Source organism: Echinops telfairi, unplaced genomic scaffold (genome assembly GCF_000313985.2).
Source record: "Echinops telfairi isolate 266 unplaced genomic scaffold, ASM31398v2 ScPeMD7_60;HRSCAF=208, whole genome shotgun sequence".
Lineage (NCBI taxonomy): Eukaryota > Metazoa > Chordata > Mammalia > Afrosoricida > Tenrecidae > Echinops > Echinops telfairi.
The window spans coordinates 27,362,745-27,381,447 of record NW_022103958.1 but is presented as its reverse complement, the minus strand read 5'-3'; the positions used below and the strand labels follow the sequence as shown (position 1 = coordinate 27,381,447).

Sequence of the window (18,703 nt, the reverse complement as noted above, 5' to 3'; positions counted from 1 at the left end):
TGGTAAATTAAAAATTCATATGTTGTCAGGATGTTTTGTAATCTCTTATCTGTAGAGTGCAGACCCTATTTGTTAAGCTGTAGGGAAAGGGTATCAAGCAAGCATCATGAAAATTCTGGCATGATTCCCTTGAGTAATACAAGTTGAACAAATAAAATCTGTATGAATATAGCTTAGCATTTAAGATGATTTACATTCGACAATTCCCATAGATGAAACAATAGATGAAAACTCCCTCTCCCTCCCTGCGTACCTGGTTTTCCATTTTCTCTTCATATCAATTCTATATACATAATCATTGTATACGTAGTGTCAATATCTCTGCAAAATGAAGGACATGCTAAATGTGTTCTACAGAACACAGCTGACATGAAAATACATTTTAAGAGTGATTTCTCTCCTGAAAGCTTCATTATATAAACTGCTTCTCAAGACTTGCATGCAAATTTGTGAACATGGAGTACATGATGCTTGCCAATTTGTTGATTCACATTCAAAATGTTTCTGAAATATCTCTGCCATCAAACAAAAGATATCAACACAACTTGATGATCATTACAATAGCATTTCATGCTTTAATAACTCATAAAAAGCTGAATAAATATAAAGTTTCTAAAACTAACATTTGGATGAAAAAATGATGTGAGATTATAAAGTTCAGAAGACATTTTCAGGAAAAGTTACAGGTTACTAAGATGTAGAAGATGTGTTTCCCAATGATTGATATTATTAATATAATAGTCGATAAATGATGTTTTTTTCTTTTGAATCTACCAATTTGAAATATGAGTTATAATTAATGTAAATGTTAAAGATATCTAAAATAAAGGTTTCCTGTGTTATACTGATTCAACTAAAAATGACTTTTACTATTGAAAGTATTTGAAAAGTCAAGAATTCATTTATTTGAAAGTGTCCTTAGAGACCATCTAGTTCAAAATTCTTACTTTGCAGACAAAACCCATGTGGTCACAGTGGGTATCGAAAGTCCCGCATCATGTACAATTCACTAATCATCTATCCTTCTGGAATGACAGAGTATTTATGATCCAAGATACAGAATTCATAGTGTTCTAGTGAGGGAAATAGCATTTTGTTATTGTTTTAAATAGTTCCATCTGGTAATTAATGGTGTTGAACATATTTTCATGGACTTATTGCTATTCAATCCTTAAAGCTATTTTAAATTGAGTGTCTCTTATTATTGAGTTATAAATTATGTGTAGATACAAACATATTTTTGATACAAGTCTAATGTCTGATATGTGTTGTGCTAATACTTTTAACCAGTCTGTGTCTTGGGTTTACATTTACACAGAAGTGTTATAAAAGAGTAAATGTAAGTTTGAGTAAATGTAGTAAACTTAATTTGTATTTTATTTTATTATGATTTTTGGTTCTTTATCTAAAAAACCTTTGTCTTAGGATCACAAACATTTTTGCGTCTTTTTCTAGAGTATCTATTTTTAAATTTGACACTTAGAACTTAGATATAGACTTCATTTCAAACTATTTTACTGACTAGGGTGAGGAAAAGATCAAAGTGAAATAACCTTTATTTTATATAGATTTGCATCTGTACATATGTATTTTATATCATTGTCAAAGTCTGTTCTAACCACAATACACACCATCCTTTATATTATACCTTTAAAGTTAGCCTTTAAACCAAGTTACACGGGGAGGGAGGGGAAAAAATGAGGAGCTGATGCCAGAGCCTTAGGTGGAGAGCAAATGTTTTGAGAATGATGAGGGCAATGAATGTACAAATGTGCTTTACACAATTGATGCATGTATAAATTGTGATAAGGGTTGTATGAACCCCTAATAAAACGATTAAAAAAAAAACCAAGTTACAAAAAGACCTATAACTTACTTTTAATTTATATATTATTTTATCTATTTTGAATAGATTACATTGTGATATATATTTTAGGATCAGCTGAAAAATTCTGCTATAATGTTATTTTGTTTACATTTTTTGCAATAGATAAATTTGGATAACATGAAAAAATTAATATTGAGTATTTTCATTCCTAGACATAGTAAGTCTCCAGATAGCATTTTTAGCTAATTAAAAAAAATTGCTCTGTTTTTAAATGATGTTTTCACTTGATAAAGAATTTGTGGATGATTTTTTTAATTCAGTACTTTAAAACTATAAAACTATTGTCATAAGGTTTCAGTTTTCATACTAAATCAGGTTTAAGTCATTGCTATTTCTATATACACGTTGCTTCTCTTTTTTAATTCTAGATGATTCAAATAAATCATATTAGATTTACAAAAGTTTAACTATTATATATCCACATGTAAGGTTCTTTGCCTATATTCCAACTGAACTTTTCTGGACTTGTTGAGTGTTTATTGTATTTCACTCCAAATAAGGAGTGTTTATGCATTAAATATTGATTCTTTTTTTCATTTTTCACTCTACTCTTGAGACAATTCACATATGTTATTGTTTAATATTATCCTAAAACAACTTAGACTGTGTTTATGTTTCTTCAAACATTTTTTTCTCACTATCCCTGGGAATGCATCATTTATTTTTATCTCCATCTTTAATGACACTCTGATATCTTTGTTATTAGCTCAACCAACTAATGTTTTCTTTGTAGAATTGTATTTGATTCTATTTTATAATACCATTTAAAAAATAAAATTATCTCTCTGGGTATTAAAAAAATCCTGATAGTGTTGTGGGATAGGGGAATAGTGCTGTGGGATAGTGCTGAAAAGCAAGTTTGATGGTTCTAAGCCACCAGCTACTCCTCTGGCAACAAACGAGGCTATCTGCTCCACTACATACTTTCAGAAATCCTATAATTTGATGCCCATGCAAAGGAAATGGGTGTAGGATTGGCTTTTGGCTTCATTTAGTAAAAACACCTTGATTTAACATTCTTGAGCATGTTGTTTAGTAATTTCCTGCTAACATCAACATACAGACCATCTAGGGATTAATTGCAATGCAATTGCTTACTTACTTGTTTTAGTATGAGTCACATAGCACATTTATTTGAATATCTTTAGTTTTATTTTGTGCTATTCAATTGGACTGATGGATTATAGAAACTAGATTTTGTTAACTTCTCAAAATTGTTAGAATTTGTCTTATCTTGATGCTAAAATACTAACTTTGAACTCTTGTATAGGGCTGAGTTTATACTTTGTTAGGGCAGAAGTCAATTGGCTTCTTTTTAAAAAAGTGTTTTTATGGGCGAGGCCTAGTTTTCTATTTGGTCATGTCACAAGCAGAAACGCTGAACATTTTGTTTCTAGGTAGCATAAAATAATATCTTAATGCAATGGAATTTAAAAAAACAACAGTTATCAAAAAATGAGTCAGTGATTTCTCTGTGTTTTGATCGAGAAGTTTTCCGTCATCGTATATATGTTTTATGTCTGTTCTGTAGGAAGTTTCCCTTTATTGTAACATTTTAGTCTCATATTGCTCTCCTTTAATATAGCAACAATGTTTACAATAATAAGGTATAACACTAATAATGTTTACAGTTTAGACCTCAATACCCTCATTCTGCACTACCCAGAAAAAGAAGTAAAGGATATTCTTTATGTTTGTGCAAGTAGAGAAAATTAATAGTTCCTATTATAGACACCACCAATAAATATCTTTATTCATATGGTCTAATTTTAATTAGATACCTAAACTAAATTACTGTCCTTGTGACTAGAGAATAGAAAAAAAGCAATTGCTTCAGAAAATGATAGTCTATCCCTGAAGTCAAGGGTGGAGTTAATCTTACCTAAAATGTTTAGAAAGAGGGAGTTGCAGGTTCTCCCAAAAGCTGAGTGTTTTATAAGGCAAATAAATAAAATAAACTCAATGTCAAAGACATAATTAATATCACACATGTTGCTAGATTTTCTTTCAGTGGTTATAAACGTACTATGTATACATCCGTGCAATAATGAAGATATGATACAAGTTTTATAAAGTAAATTCAATGTATTGGCTCTTATTTCAAGAGAAAAGGCTTATTTAACAGTATAATTTTGATTTGTTTAAATTTGCGTTTAACAGCACTTAAAAGCAGATGTTATGCTAAACAATTCCTGTGTAATTTGGGATCTAAATTTGTCCTTGTGCATGTGCTAGTAATTCAAGGCCAACTTTTTCAGTGTTACTTCCATGTTATCAATGTAAAATTGAGCCAGTGTTACAACAATGAATCAGACGGCCACTGTTAACCTTGATATTATTAAGTTGTACTCTTTTGGGAGGATTTGGTGATAATAACTAGAAGCCATAGAGGAGATTGTGGAATCTGCCTTTTAAAACATGCAGGTAAATTGGAATTAGAGATGAGAACCGTGGTGGTGATGGAATTGTATGTGACATCTCAAAGAGTCTCAATAGTTTCTACATTAGTGTGTTGAGAAGTGAACATGAGCTTCATGTTTACTATTGCATTAATTGAAACATATATACAATTAAATCCCATCATTACCCTTCAATCAACTACCAAGTGTGCCCTACAAAGAGCTTGAAAATATCTCTTTGATGAGTCTGATATCCTTATTAAGTGGGTATCTTAAAAACTTAAAGTTCCTCCATCCATTTAGTGGACCAGCTATGGCTACAGACGCTCTAGATTGGCATTCCAGATCGAGGTTTGCTATTTCCCAGCTGCATGGTCTTGGGCAAGATATCTAATCAGTCCATGTCTCAGTTTTACTCCTTTGAAAAAGATGCAAGTAGATCTCCTTACCAAGTAAAATTGTTCCTGTAAAGATTAAATGTACTCATAAAGCATAAAATAAATATATATATATATGTGCTTAAAAGTTTGACAGTTCTAACACACCAGCCACTTCATGGGAGAAAGATGTGACAGTTGGCTTCTGCAAAAATTACAGCCTTGTAGACCCCATGGCCCGTTCTATTTTGTCCCACAAGGTCAATGTGATGAGTTGAAGTCAGCTTGTTGGCAATGGATTTGACATATAATAATTTTATCGGAAGTTCAGTCTGTTGCAGAAGTTAATAATTGAAGGACAAATTCTATAAATTTTAAACATAGCCCAAATGGGAAAATTCATGAAATTAAAATATATATACAAGTAGGAGTTTTGTTCTTTTTTATATGAAAGTATGCTATATTTTAGAATAAGACTATTCTAAATTATTTATAATATATGATGTTGCTGTTTTGGTTAGGTGCCATCAAGTTTGTTCCAACCCATAATGACCCTCTGTAAACCAGAGGTGAGACATCGCCCAGTACTGTGGCCACTTTTGCCGCCATTATGTTAATCCATCTTGTCAAGAATTATCCTCTTTTCACTACCATTCTGCCTTATATCAAGCATGATGATCTTTTCCAGAATCTCTCCTGACATGTCCAAAATACTGTCAGGGAAAGTCTCACCGTCTTTGCCACTCCGGAGCATTCTGGCTGTACTTCCTGCAAATCAGACTTCTTTGTTCTTTTGTCCGTGCATGGTAATTTCAAGATTCGTCACTGGCACCGCAATTCAAACACATTGAGTCTGAACTAGAATGTAGAGTTTATGATGTTTTCCCACAGGCTTGTGTCGTCTCACATGCTCACTGCAAAGCATTCTACATCGGGTGTGAGAACCCACCTGCAGGTTGCTATGGCTTACAAAACATGTACAATGTCTTATCCATAATAGGCCAAGTGGAAAGCTTCTGTTTAAAAAAATCCTCTAATGGTTTCCTCACCCTGTTTAATTAATTTCATCTGAAGGCTTATTGCAGAATCTCCATGATTGCCACATCCACCAGCGACACCCAGTGTACTTCCCGCTCTCATGGAGGACTTGCTCTTCCAGGAATGAGTCGGTATTATCTAGCGCTGGGTATGTCAAACCATCTGGTTGTTTATTTCAACACTACAGGAACCGAACACTGGAGGGGAGGCTGTGACCTTAGTTCCGTCTTCAGAAAGTTTGCCACGCACACCTCCCTGCTCTGCCCTCAGATGTGACGATTTCCGTTGAGTCTTTGCACGCAGTAGAAGGGCCAAAAAAGAGTCTTTCGGACTTTCATTGTCCTGAAGATTCCTTTGCTTTGCTTCATGCTGCTCTTCACAGATCCCAGTATAGCCCCATCTCATCACAGATTTGAGGTTTTAAATGTCGAGGTATTCGTTGTGTGCACGTCACATCTAATGACCAAATCTCAATGAGGAGAACACTGTTCTCGTGGCGCGGAGTGCAATTGTTAGTCAGTCACTTCTGCGTATCTCTTCCTTTGAGTGTAACTATTGTACATTTCCTGGGTGACAAGTCAAGCTTGTGACTGATTTAACCTCCTGTGTCTTGGTGGGAAACAAGCAAACAAAGTCAACCAAACAAAATACAAACTTGAAGCTCTCTACATGTTATCTTGGGTTGGTGATAAGCCAGGAATTTGGATTCCCTTCTTTCTTGGCCACAGAAAAAAAGGGTGTTTGGGTTTTTTTTTTTTGTTTTTTTTTTAATGAGCTGAATAAACAGCTTTGTTTTTCAGCATTCTATTTCAGAACTTAATGCTTGGAAAAGCTTTATACCTTCTGTGTCTCTGGTTTGTTTACTAATCCTCCTTAATGAGAATTTAGGAGCCAAGAGCATTTCTGTTTATACATGGCTGCCAGGAGACTTGGAACAAAATTTACAGCTCATCCAGGAGAAGTAGATAGAGCTTTATGACACCATTTTTGGTGCCCATTTTCGACAGTCACTACCTGACTCAAACTTCTCATCCCACCCATAACCCTTATTACTATATATGTTTCTCTGATATGTTTTGTTTACGTTTATTATATGTATTCTGCTAGTTAATAGGAAAATTGACTCAGGCTTTTTTCAGAAAAAATAGAGTATACATATTTTTATACTCTCTATATTTCAGATTATTTCATCAGAAAAATGAAAGAAAGGACAGCTGGCTAATCTTAGATGGAGAGAGTGAAAAAGGTTGGAAAAATGTATTGTGATGAGGTTTTTAGAAATATGGAAGCAGAATATTTAGTATCTTGCATATTTAGCTATTTGACACAGTTTTGTACAATGATTCATTGAAATTTTAGATAAAGGTTCTGTCTGGCATTGTGTGATTTTATTTTTTTTTCCTACTTCCACCAGGCCACCTCTTACTTTAGGCTTCTCAGAAATAAAGAAAAGTAAATAAGGTGCCAGTCTTCATAATCTTGATTCATTTCCAGCAAATACTTGAGAAACGCAGTGCAGAGCATGCTTAGGAGGTTTAGATATGGCGTCAAATAGTTTGTGCCACATCATGACCCTTAGCAATGTGTATCTCTAAAGCACCATACATATTTCATAAGAAATATTAATCATTAGACTATGTGTTCTACTTTTCAAATATGTTGTGTAATTCAAATGTAAAAAATGTGCCCATATGAGAAATTAAATAATATGAGCTTTGCCATTATTTTATTGGCAGTGGGGGGGACTTCGCTCTCTCTTATCATATTCAGCAATCCTATTCTCCCAGTTGCAGTTTATACAGACCTTCAGTCTAGAAGTAGCATCTTACATTGTGATTTCAGTTTTGTCTGCTTAGTTTTTTGACTTTGTGCTATTAGGACCAGATGCACAGTGAATGTATATTTTCAACCTTATGTTCTCAGGTGATACTTCACAAGCTGAGAGAAATTTCGGACTTGAATATATTCAGCGATTGCATGTGAAAGAAAACTATTCTAGAATCGTACCCAAATCCTGTCAAATAATCTTTTACCTTATTTCATAAGTAAAGACTGCACTTTCTCAGCTTAACTCTATTGACCTAAAATAAAATATACTGCTTAGTAAAGCTTCCTGTCTTCTACAGATCTTTTGATGGTTTCTACCCTCAAAGTGTTTGGGTATGGAATTTTATGTCCCCTATTAAGGAGTCTGTTGGTGTAGTGGATTACATTTTGGGCTGCTACTGACAAGGTCAGTAGTTCAAAACCACCAGTAACTATGCAGGAAAAAGATGAGGCATTCTACTCCTGCTGACTCTAATGTAGGACTGCCATGAGTTGAGGTTAATTTGATAGCAACGAGTTGGCATTATATGATGACTCAGGGAGCCCCACTAGCACGTAGGTAAGCACTCAGCTGTGTGCGCACACGCATGTGCTCGCGAGACACACACACACACAAAACAAAAGTGCCTCATGTAAGCCTTGTTTATATTAATTATCTAACGTTGACATAGTAACATTTGCACTGGTACTGGAAAGGTTTGCACTGGTACCGAACATTTATATACTAACACTTGCCCTCAAACTAGTGCTGCTCTTTAGCATTTCTATCGCTATTGTTGGACTCCATTGACTTGGGTCTGAATCACAGTGGCCCTTTGTGCAAAAGAAGAACACATCGCCCAGTCCTACCCCAAACATAAATTATTGATGTTTGAACCCATTGTGGCTACTGTGTCAAGCCATCCCAGTGAGGGTCTTCACCTCTTTTCTTCACCTTCACTTTATCAAGCACGTTGTCCTACTCCCAGGCCTACCGCTTCCTGATAATGTGTCCAAAATCTCAGCCTCATCATTCCCAAGGCGCCATCAAGCTCCACTTCTTTCAAAGAGGTTTGCCCTTCTAGTAGTCCATGGCGTAGTTTACTTTTCCCCAATGACGTAGTTCAAATGCATCCTTTTTTCCCTGGCTTTCCTATTTATTGTTAAATGATTATAGCAATATTTTGAGACAGGTATTTCGCCATCCTTATTTTTCACAGAAAAGGAAACTAAGGAATGCACAAAGGCAATATGTCGCCTAAAGTGTTTACAAGTCGTAAAAGTTAAAATCCGTCTTCAGGCTCCCGTGTTGGGTCTTCTACAGTGAGCTCCCATTTCTTTGTTCTGATTCCTCTCCAGAGGACAAACCAGAGAGGGAAAGCAACCTGCAACTTCAGAAATGCACCTTGTGTTACATGTAGAGTCAAACATAGGAAATGCATACTTGCATAAGATTGGGTATTACTGGAGATAATGTGACCACTCGATGTATGAGATGCAAATATCATTTTGGGGAGCTTACCAATTTCCTTAAGGTTTTCATTAAGATAATATGCCAAATAATGCATGTTATTTGGCTCTTTTTAATTTTATTTCTCTGTCATTGTCCACTTATTCAGTATGCTCTGGATATATTGAACTAATTTTCTTCAAAATATGCTACTAATTTCCTCGTTGGGCTCTGAAAACCCTCTCCCCTCATTTTTGCCTGATTTGATTATTCTCAGGATTTATGTCATTGCTTAAATTTACTTAATCAGATCAAATACCTTGATGGTCCGCATAGTATCAATTAGCTTTTTCTGGAAGGCAAAGAGCCTACAATCCAAGGCTGAAACAAAAATGTATTTTGTTCATCACAAGCATCTGTGGCTTGGCTGGCAGTCAGTAATCTTGGCCAGGCTTAGGCATAGCTTTTTTCACCTGAAGGCTTTCCTATCCATCAGTCAGTTGACAATGGTCTGTTCTCTAGTTTGGGCTTAAAGATAGCAATTTAACTGAGGCAGCTCTGCTCGAGTAGTTTAGCTAAGCCATTTCTTCCTCTGATGATGGGAGACAAGAAGAGAACAGGTCAATTGTGTGTATTTTATTTTTCAATCCAATTCACCAAGTAACTTCCATAGATGAAATCAAAATCCACAGGGAGGTGAATACACTTCTTGAAGTGAGGAACTGTAAAGTTACATGGTCAAGTATTTGGATATAATAAGAAGAGGTATGAAAATTTTGATATTTGAGCCATTAATGTTAGTTACCTCCATATTACTTATTCTTCTTCCTAGTCTTAAAAAATTAAATTATCAATATTTCATTGAGGACAGGGATGTTTTTGTATTTACCATTATACCACCCATGTACAGAATAGTGTTTGATTTATAGTTTAGGAGTTCAAAATGACTTGTAAAGAATTTTGATAAAATAGAAGGCAGTGGTTATGAAGTATATTCAAATAAATACAACAGTTCATCATGTTCTTGGCATATATTAAAACCAACTATATTAAGTGAACTAACTGAGCAAACAAATTTGTAAGCAACTTCAGGGAACAACCAGGTAAATGGAGAAACTATTGCAATTACCAGGAATTTCATTTTACTAGGAAAGATTCATAGTCAATGTTCATGGAAACACCAATCAAGAAACCAAATGATGTATTGTCTTGGGCAAATCTAAGACAACAGACCAATTTAAAATATTAAGAAGATGTCACTTAGAGGGTAAAGGTGAAGGTACCGAAGCCATGGTATTTTCAGTCTCTTCATATACATGTGAATGCTCAACATTGATCCAGGGGGACCCAGGAAGATTTCTGTATTTGGATTTTTTGTGAGTGAACAACATACTGTAGATGGCGAGAAGAAAGAACGAAACTATCTTGGAACTACAACTGGAAAGCTCCTTAAAAAGAAGATGGTGACACTTGATCTCGTATAGTATGGGCATATTATCAGGCATGACCAGTCCCTGGAGAGGGACATCGTATTTGGTAAAGTATAGGGCAGGTGAATAAGGACGAAAATTCCCGACAAGATGTATTCACACAGTGACTGCAACAATGGGCTCACACATCACAAACATTTTGGGAATCATATAGTCCTGGCCATGTTTTGGCCTGTAGTCCATAGTGCCACTGTGAAGAGGTAAGGACCAGGCAGTACCTAACAATTTTTAAGTAACTTCTGCATTCCCCAAGACTGAGGATATTGCCTGAAATAGTAAAAGATAAGGAAATTAATCAATATAGGAATGGATGAATGAAATATTAATTTAATTCAGTAAAGTGGTATGAGTGTCATGTGCAAGCTAATAACAAAACTTACAAGATTACCACTCCTTTTTTGAACCCTGAAAATATGGTGTATAAAATGACTGCCATTTCAATTTTTGCCCACGATTGAATAATAAACAAGTGTTCAATACAGATCTTTTATTCATAGGACATTTCTCTTTTCTTATAATACCACAGTTATACATTTTTAAAGGTGCAGAGATATGATACAATCAAGAAGCATATGGGTTTAAGTACCATAATAAGAAAAGTGTATAGTAGAGACACAGCTTATAAATTATAATTTTAAGTACTTTTTGTGGCTTAAACAGGAATAAGTGCATGGTCCCGTGAAGCATTTAGTCAATGTAACCTAAACCACTATTTTATGCAGCCTAATCATATGACCATAAAATTCTAACTGGTTTCCATGGAGTAAAAATATAATTTATGGGTAACTAATGAAAAACATTAAAAATAAAGAAAGGAGATTATAAATTTTACTGATTTTCCTCTTTAATTTTCAGGCTCAACAGCTTACTGATCTGGAGCAAAAATTGGCTGTTGCCAAAAATGAATTGGAGAAAGCAGCTCTTGATAGGGTAAGTTTTTATCTATGAACTGTCACAATGTGATATTATAATTAAGGATGTGTTCATTGCGATGTGCTTTCTTTTACACAATGCCAGTTTCTGAGCATCTGCGGTGGCTATCCAATTCAAGAGTGCTTGATATTCACTGTGGAGTCTACGTTGTCCCTTGTTCTTGCAGCTAGAGCACGTTCACTGGAGACGTAGGCTCTGAGTTCATGACATCCTTTTTCATCTTTGCTGTATTTGTGATATAGTGCCATTATTAAACATGCTTTAAAGCACCAAATAAGATGGTATGTTAAGGTGCATGAATTCTGAAGTAAATGAAAGTAGTCAATGGCATTTTTCATTTTGGAAATCTTAAATCTAGTTATGAAAGTAGAAGCGTAAAACGAACACAAATTTAAACGGTGCTGTCACATAAAGATAGTACAACAGTAGCTGCCAGTTTGAAGTGATTCGGTCGGTTAAAGAGGGGCCCTCTTGGTGTAGTGTCCTACACATTGTGCGGTTAACTGCAAAGTCAGTGGTTCAGAACCACCAGCTGCTCAGCGGGAGAATGAGAAAGCTTTCTCCTACCCTTCAGAGTTACAGTCTTGGAAACACACAGGGCACTTCTTCCCCACCCTATGGAGTCCCTATGAGGAAGAACAGACCCATAGCAGTGAGTCAGCCAGATAAAGATAACACAAGAAGAGTGATGACTATCTTTTGGTTTTTGACAACAGTTTTATTCAAATATTATTTCTTAACATTCCTTCTTTAAAAGGTCATGCAGTTGTTTAATCACCTTCATTAATTAACTCCTGATAACTTTGGGGAATCTGATCTTTTTCTCATGTATTTTGTTTCATTTTAAAAATCTCTAACATGCCACAATAGTACATGCTCCAGAAAAACCACAGTTCCTATCCAGTGAATACTTTTTCCTTTTAATGTTCTTCCTTTCAGACAAAAACAAGGAGAGGGTGTGGAATGGAAAAGAAAAGATAATGTAGAGGAACCAAATCCACTGGTATATTCTGGCTCATAGAGACCCCTAGATAGGGTTTCTAAGTCTTTAATCTTTAAAGGAACAGACAACCTCATCTTTCTCCCACAGAGACTGGTGGGTTTGAACACCTGACCTTGCAGTGAGCAGCCCAACACCAAACCTGAGGTACCACCCCAGATCCTACTATAGAGCAATAGATTGGTAATATAATTCAGAATACTCTTGCGGCATTTTGATATTTTAAAAGATGTCTCTCACGCCCGTTTTAAAAATGAATTATAAATTTAACCTGGTTTAAGGAACACATGCTCCTTTTCCTTCAGCTCACTCAGAGTGAAAGCGTAGAGTGATTTCTAAATAAGTTATTTCTTTGATCAGTCAGAACAGATTCATAAACCTCTCATATCACTTTTCTAATACATTGAAAACATCTAGCTCACATTAATATGCAAAGTTTTGATTATAAGAACTGAATTTCCCACAGAACTTCAGACCTTTTATGCAAAATTACAACAAAGAATATCCAGGATTAATTTAAGTTTTATAAATACTTTAATCTACCTCCTAATGGAGACTATTTCCCGATTAAATGAGTATGATTAGCCTCATATTATTTAGCAGAAAGGGGTAAATTCTGGCATGAAAGATACCACCTAGAATATCTATAAATATGATGCAATATATACATATATTGGGGATATGATATAAATATTTATACATGTGTGCAGACAATAGTACTTTATAAGCATACAAGCTTAATAAATAATTTTACCTTCTAGTCAAATTATTGATTTAAAAATAGACTAAATTGAAAAGACATACTAAATTATGGCTACCAAGTTCCTGGATTGTACAAATGGAAAACTTCCTGGTCTGATTCCATCCACAACCATCTCAGTCTGGCAATTTACTTCCAAGTAGCCAAAGGGATTTCAAACCCTGCTGGACACAATTCTACTCAGACACACATGCAGAACCATAAGTCCACCTGATAACAACAGGTTTGGGTTTTTGTGTTTTTTTTTGTTCAATCTAAGTATGTCAGTAATTATATTAAAACAAGAATGGTCTAAATATCCAAGAACAAGATTGAAATTATCAGATAACATCAAACAAAAGTTTGATTCCCATAAAATATCCACTTTAAATATAAAGAAAAATAATGTTTGTAAGCAAAACAAGAGGAGGAAAATAATACACTATGTGAACACTAACCCCAATGTTGCTTATATGTGTATACTAATATGCTTCAAAATCTAATACAGGCATATGCAATGCAGTGATGAAAAAGAGTGTTCAGATCATTTCAAGAGGAAAATATCACATTTATAAATCAGTTTTTATTGTAGTATTTCTTCAAACGGCACATAAGTAAAAATATACAGTTATGATAAGTGGATCTTTCTATTTTATGGTATAAATAATAAACTTTATTGATAAAATAAAAGCTATTTAACCACACTTGTAAAGTGGATAATGTAAATTAAGCTAATGAAGTTGAACTTCAATACCATCATTTGACAAAAATACAAAGATCTAATATAAAATTCTGACCAGGATATGAGGAACTAGGAATTTTTTATGTACTATTGATAAGATCATAATTTGCCCAACCCTGTTTTAAATGGTCTTTCAGATATAAAACTATGTCCTTGATGTACTTCCACATAATTCCTTCAGTCAGTCAAAAGCCAACTAAGTTGTACATGTATGTCTCTGTGTAACCTTTCTGTAATATACCTTGTGCAAAATAGACTAATCATATGTGATACAGTCTTGGAACCTGCAATTTGAAAAATGTATTGAGTATGAAGAAATAAGAAAAGAACGTGTGGAGCCGCATGGCCATTGGAAACATGGAATGAGTACTGTTGCAGGGTCTCACGTTCAGGGTGAGAGCTGTATGGTCTTGTGGCTCCAAAGATGGTCTCCAGGCCACTCGGCAATGTTCGGATCACAGCTTCAGGATGAGAGCTGTATGGTCTTGTGGCTCCAAAGATGGTCTCCAGGCCACTCGGCAATGTTCGGGTCACAGCTTTTCCATGAAATGATGGTGCTCAAATCGCTCAAATACCTTTTGTTCATTGAAAGTGGAGATGAAAATAAAGAACTTAATTTGTAAGGACAATGGATATTTAAGTGATTCTAAAATTTAAAGTAATGAGAATATTTTCTGGCTAATGGAAACAACTCAACAGACTTAATAATTATTATTCAACAAGATCAAGGAGGCTAACTGTGATAATAATTCCTTCTTTAAAGGAACTTTAGGACATTTTTATTCCTTCTGGTACAGTGAACTAGAAAAACATTTCTTACAGTTGTGGATTGATTTCAGCAAACCTTATGGACAATATGAATGAGGTTCATAAATTACATCCAGAAAGCCAGGTAGAAATGCTGTCTCACATAAAAGTGGATTTTAATAAATGTTGTCTCACATAAAAGCTACATTTTAATAAAATCACTCTTTACTTCACCCCATTATCTTTATAGGAGACATATTAATGCTCTTCAGATATCTAATCCCTAATTATTATCACAGAATGGTATATCTGAACTTAAATAATATGATAAAATCTACACACTCAACTTGGTATTCATGCTATATTAAATGGAAGAATCTTAGTTTACTATCTCTATGTAAGGAATAAATATTTCAAGATCTAAAATTCAACCTCACACTTCCTAAATAATTATTTACTTGGCAAAAAATTATGAATTATAGTTGCCTCAGCTACTGGAATGTAAATGGCTTTATGATATGCAATTCAGTGATAACACTTTCCTATTATTAAAAAGAAGTATTTATATTACTCTGGCCATCATAAAATTTGCCTCTGGAATGTATACATCATTGCATCCCTATTACAGATGATGCAAAGTTAGAGCTTCCCCCAAAGCTAATATTAACTAGTAATACAACAATGATGATTTTTGCAGTGTGTAGTGTCTGAAAAATAGCAGGAGGATAATAAATAGTTATTAATTAGATAGGTAGGTGAAAATCAGATTTAATGAATAAATGAATAATATTTTATATATGAGACCTAGAGATCCCCTAATCCAATGAAATATTTTTAATGACTTGTCAGGATCAATAGATCAGCTCACATGAAAGAAATAATATAATATAAGGCCAAAGCCTGGGTTCAGGGTTTTTCAAGATCTTTTTAGTGCCAATAGCTGATATTGTCCCAAGATTTTTCTGGGATTTTGTGACTTTATGTAAATATATTTTTTAAAAATTTGAATCATATCTTGTGAAATTTTGTCAGGAATTGAGAAATTGGAGACACTGCAAGGTACCCAGGAGGGAGGGAAATGTGGTTTTTTCCCCTGCAAAACTATTATTCACACAATACCAACTCTTCCCTTCCCAATGACCATTGACCCAGTCATTATGCAAAGGAAGAGTGGACACAACACAACACTACCCTCTGGAAACTGCTATGCTTTTTGCAGCATGATGTTCTGCACCCCGGGGTCTGCCATTATGGCTGGCACGTGAGCACAGCTGAGGCCACAAGCCTACTGACAAATGAGCTGCACAGAAGAAGAACTTAGCATCCTGGGATATAAAAGACGAAGGAATGGCTGACTTAATTTGCTGCCTCCTAGCCCCAAATTATTCCTTACTGAATCTTCCAGAGTAGTGGTTGGTTCCTGTGATGGTAAGGGACTTTCTCAACTAGATACTCCTGGGTAAGGGTTGGGGCAGAGCCCAACTTATCAATTGGGTGACGACAACTCTTTGGTGCCATAAGACATTTTTGTGTAACAGAGTCCAATCTCTCTTTGGCCTTTTCCTTCTGCCAGAGCTGGATCTTGTGTCTGGTTGCTCGGTCTCCTGTTGTGTCATAAGCCAATCCCAGGAGCCTTCAACAGACTACCGTTGGCGGATTCATTTGGCCGACTTCAGATCTCTACATCCACCAGCCTGTGCTGTCTGCTATCTCTATTTCATCATCCTGTTTCCCTTTCTATCATCAGCTTCTAGGAGTCAGGGGAAACTTGTCCTGAATCTGGCTGGACTCACTTAATTTTACAACTGTTTAAGTCATCTCGTATTCTAAATCTTCTTCTATCACCAACACATACAAGGATCACTGGTTTTGCTTCTCTGCAGAACCCAATCTAACACTCTCCCTCCAGGGTGTTTGAATAAATGGGAACATTAGCAAGAATCTTTCCCTCCCGCACCTCCTACTGAACCCCTCTAACTACTAGTAGGACTTCTCAGAAGAGGTTCTATACAATCCACCTGAGTCATCATAACCTGAGTTATTCATAGAGCTGCAAAAGTGGCTCTAGTGATGGACATTGGCCCAGCTGGAGTTCTGGAGAGGTGACTCAGCTCCAAGTCTGACCCATAGTGGGTTGCACTGTAGGATAAGAGTTGGACAAGTGGAGGAAACCGGTGTGTTAGGCTGTGCTGTCTCTATGGAAGCAAACTGAGTGGTGTTCAGATGTGTCAGTTTATAGAAAGAGATTTATATTTTTTAAATCACTCACACAATTGTAAAAGTGGATGCCTTGGAGGCAGATGTAAGCTGAAGATTTCCCGAGTCCTAAAGCTACAGAGGTTGATGATAAGGAAGCAGGAAAACATGGATGCAGCACTGAATGAACCAGCCACTGATGGTTCCTGGAGTCAGCAGATGATATTATAACGCAATGTCAACAAACCAGATGTAGGCTTTAGATTTAGCAGAAGAAATGTGCTAATTCCCTCACACAGTCTGTCTACACTAAAAGTTGACCATAGCTCAAATGAAACTGCCCTCAAATATCTCAAGACTATGCCCAGAGTAACTGCTTGTCTCATCCCCAGAAGATCCCATCATGGAGTTGAACATACTATTGCATAATATCATGAGAGTCATGAGATAATTCTGGCTCATCCAAATACACATAAAAGCAAACCAGGTCCTACACTTGACTGTCAGCTTGTTGTACTGTGGTGACTTATGTGTTGCTATGTCTTTGGCATTTGAAATGCCATTATCATTTATATTTGAAATGCCAACAGGGACACCCAAAGTGAACAGGTTTCAGGTGAGCTTCCAGTTAGAACAAACAACTACGAAGAATCCTACTGCCCACGTTGGAGGAAGTAGCCACCAGAAGCCTCATGCATAGTTTCGAAACATTGTCAGATGCTGAAAGCCTCATGAATGGAAGCAGAACCTGGTGAGAGATAGTGCTGGAGGCAATACTTCGATTGAAGGTTAATCAAAATGTGACTAAGGAAGAGTTTCTACTCTGATAAAGCCAGTGGGATGCAGGTTTCTGGATCTTCATTTGCTGGTTGGACTTGACTAGACGTATGAAAAAAAAAATCTAATGGTCAGAAGTTCGAATGTGTGAAGTATGAATCTACGGAAATTGGAAGTAATGAAAAATGAAATTGAACATAAAAATCAATATTTTAGACATTATTAAGGTGAAATGGATTGGTATTTGCACTTTGAATCAGCAAATCATAGTTTTACTATGCTGGGAATGACATAATCAAGAGGAATAACCTTGCATCTATTGTTAAAAAGGAAATTGCAAAATTAATCCAAAGCACAGTACTGTCTGTGATGGGATTATAGCTATCCTTCTTCAAGGAAAACCAATCAATTGAACTATAACTCACATTTATGCATAAACTACAATAGCTACTGGTGAAGAAATTGAAGAATTCTATGAATGACTTCAGTTATTTCTGTTCAACAAAAATGCTTTGATAATTTTTAACAACTGGGATGCAAACTTTGGAAACTAAGATGAAGGAAGGGTAATAAGAAAATATAATCTCTGTGATGGAAATGAAGCTGAAGATCGAATTATAGAACTGTTCAAGACCAACAATTTGTTCATAGCAAAGACCTTTTCTCAACTGTACACATGGACTTCTCCAGATGGAATACACAGAAATCACACTGACAACATCTGTGGGAAGAGACCATAGTGAAGCTCAACATCCGCAACTAAACCAGGCCAGGCAGTGCCTGTGCCACAGACCATCAATTGATCTTATGTAAGTTCAAGATAAAGTTGAAGAAAATAAAAACAAGTCTATGGGAGCCAACACAACCTTAAGACCATTCCACCTGAATTTCAAGAACATCTCAAAAACAGATTTGATACATTGATTCTAATGACAGAAGACCTAATGAGCTGTGGAGGAGTTTAAGAACATTATTCTTGAAGAAAGCAAAAGGTCATGAAAAAGATGGGGGGAAAAAGAAAATATGAAAGTAGATGTCAGAAGAGACTCTGAAATTTACTCTTAATATTAGAGTAGCTGATGAAGTCAGAGAACTAAATGGAAATTTTCAAAGGGCAGTTC

At 35.5% G+C, this 18,703-nt stretch overlaps 1 protein-coding gene across 3 annotated transcripts in view; it reads left to right on the top strand.

Moving 5' to 3' along the window:
• LUZP2 (leucine zipper protein 2) overlaps window positions 1-18,703 on the top strand; it is a 598,898-nt gene that overhangs the window by 461,349 nt on the left and 118,846 nt on the right. For all 3 annotated transcript variants that reach the window (XM_004708247.2, XM_045291093.1, XM_045291092.1), the window contains exon 8: window positions 11,304-11,378. In XM_004708247.2, coding sequence (XP_004708304.1) covers window positions 11,304-11,378 — 75 coding nt within the window. The remainder of the gene's footprint in view (window positions 1-11,303; window positions 11,379-18,703) is intronic.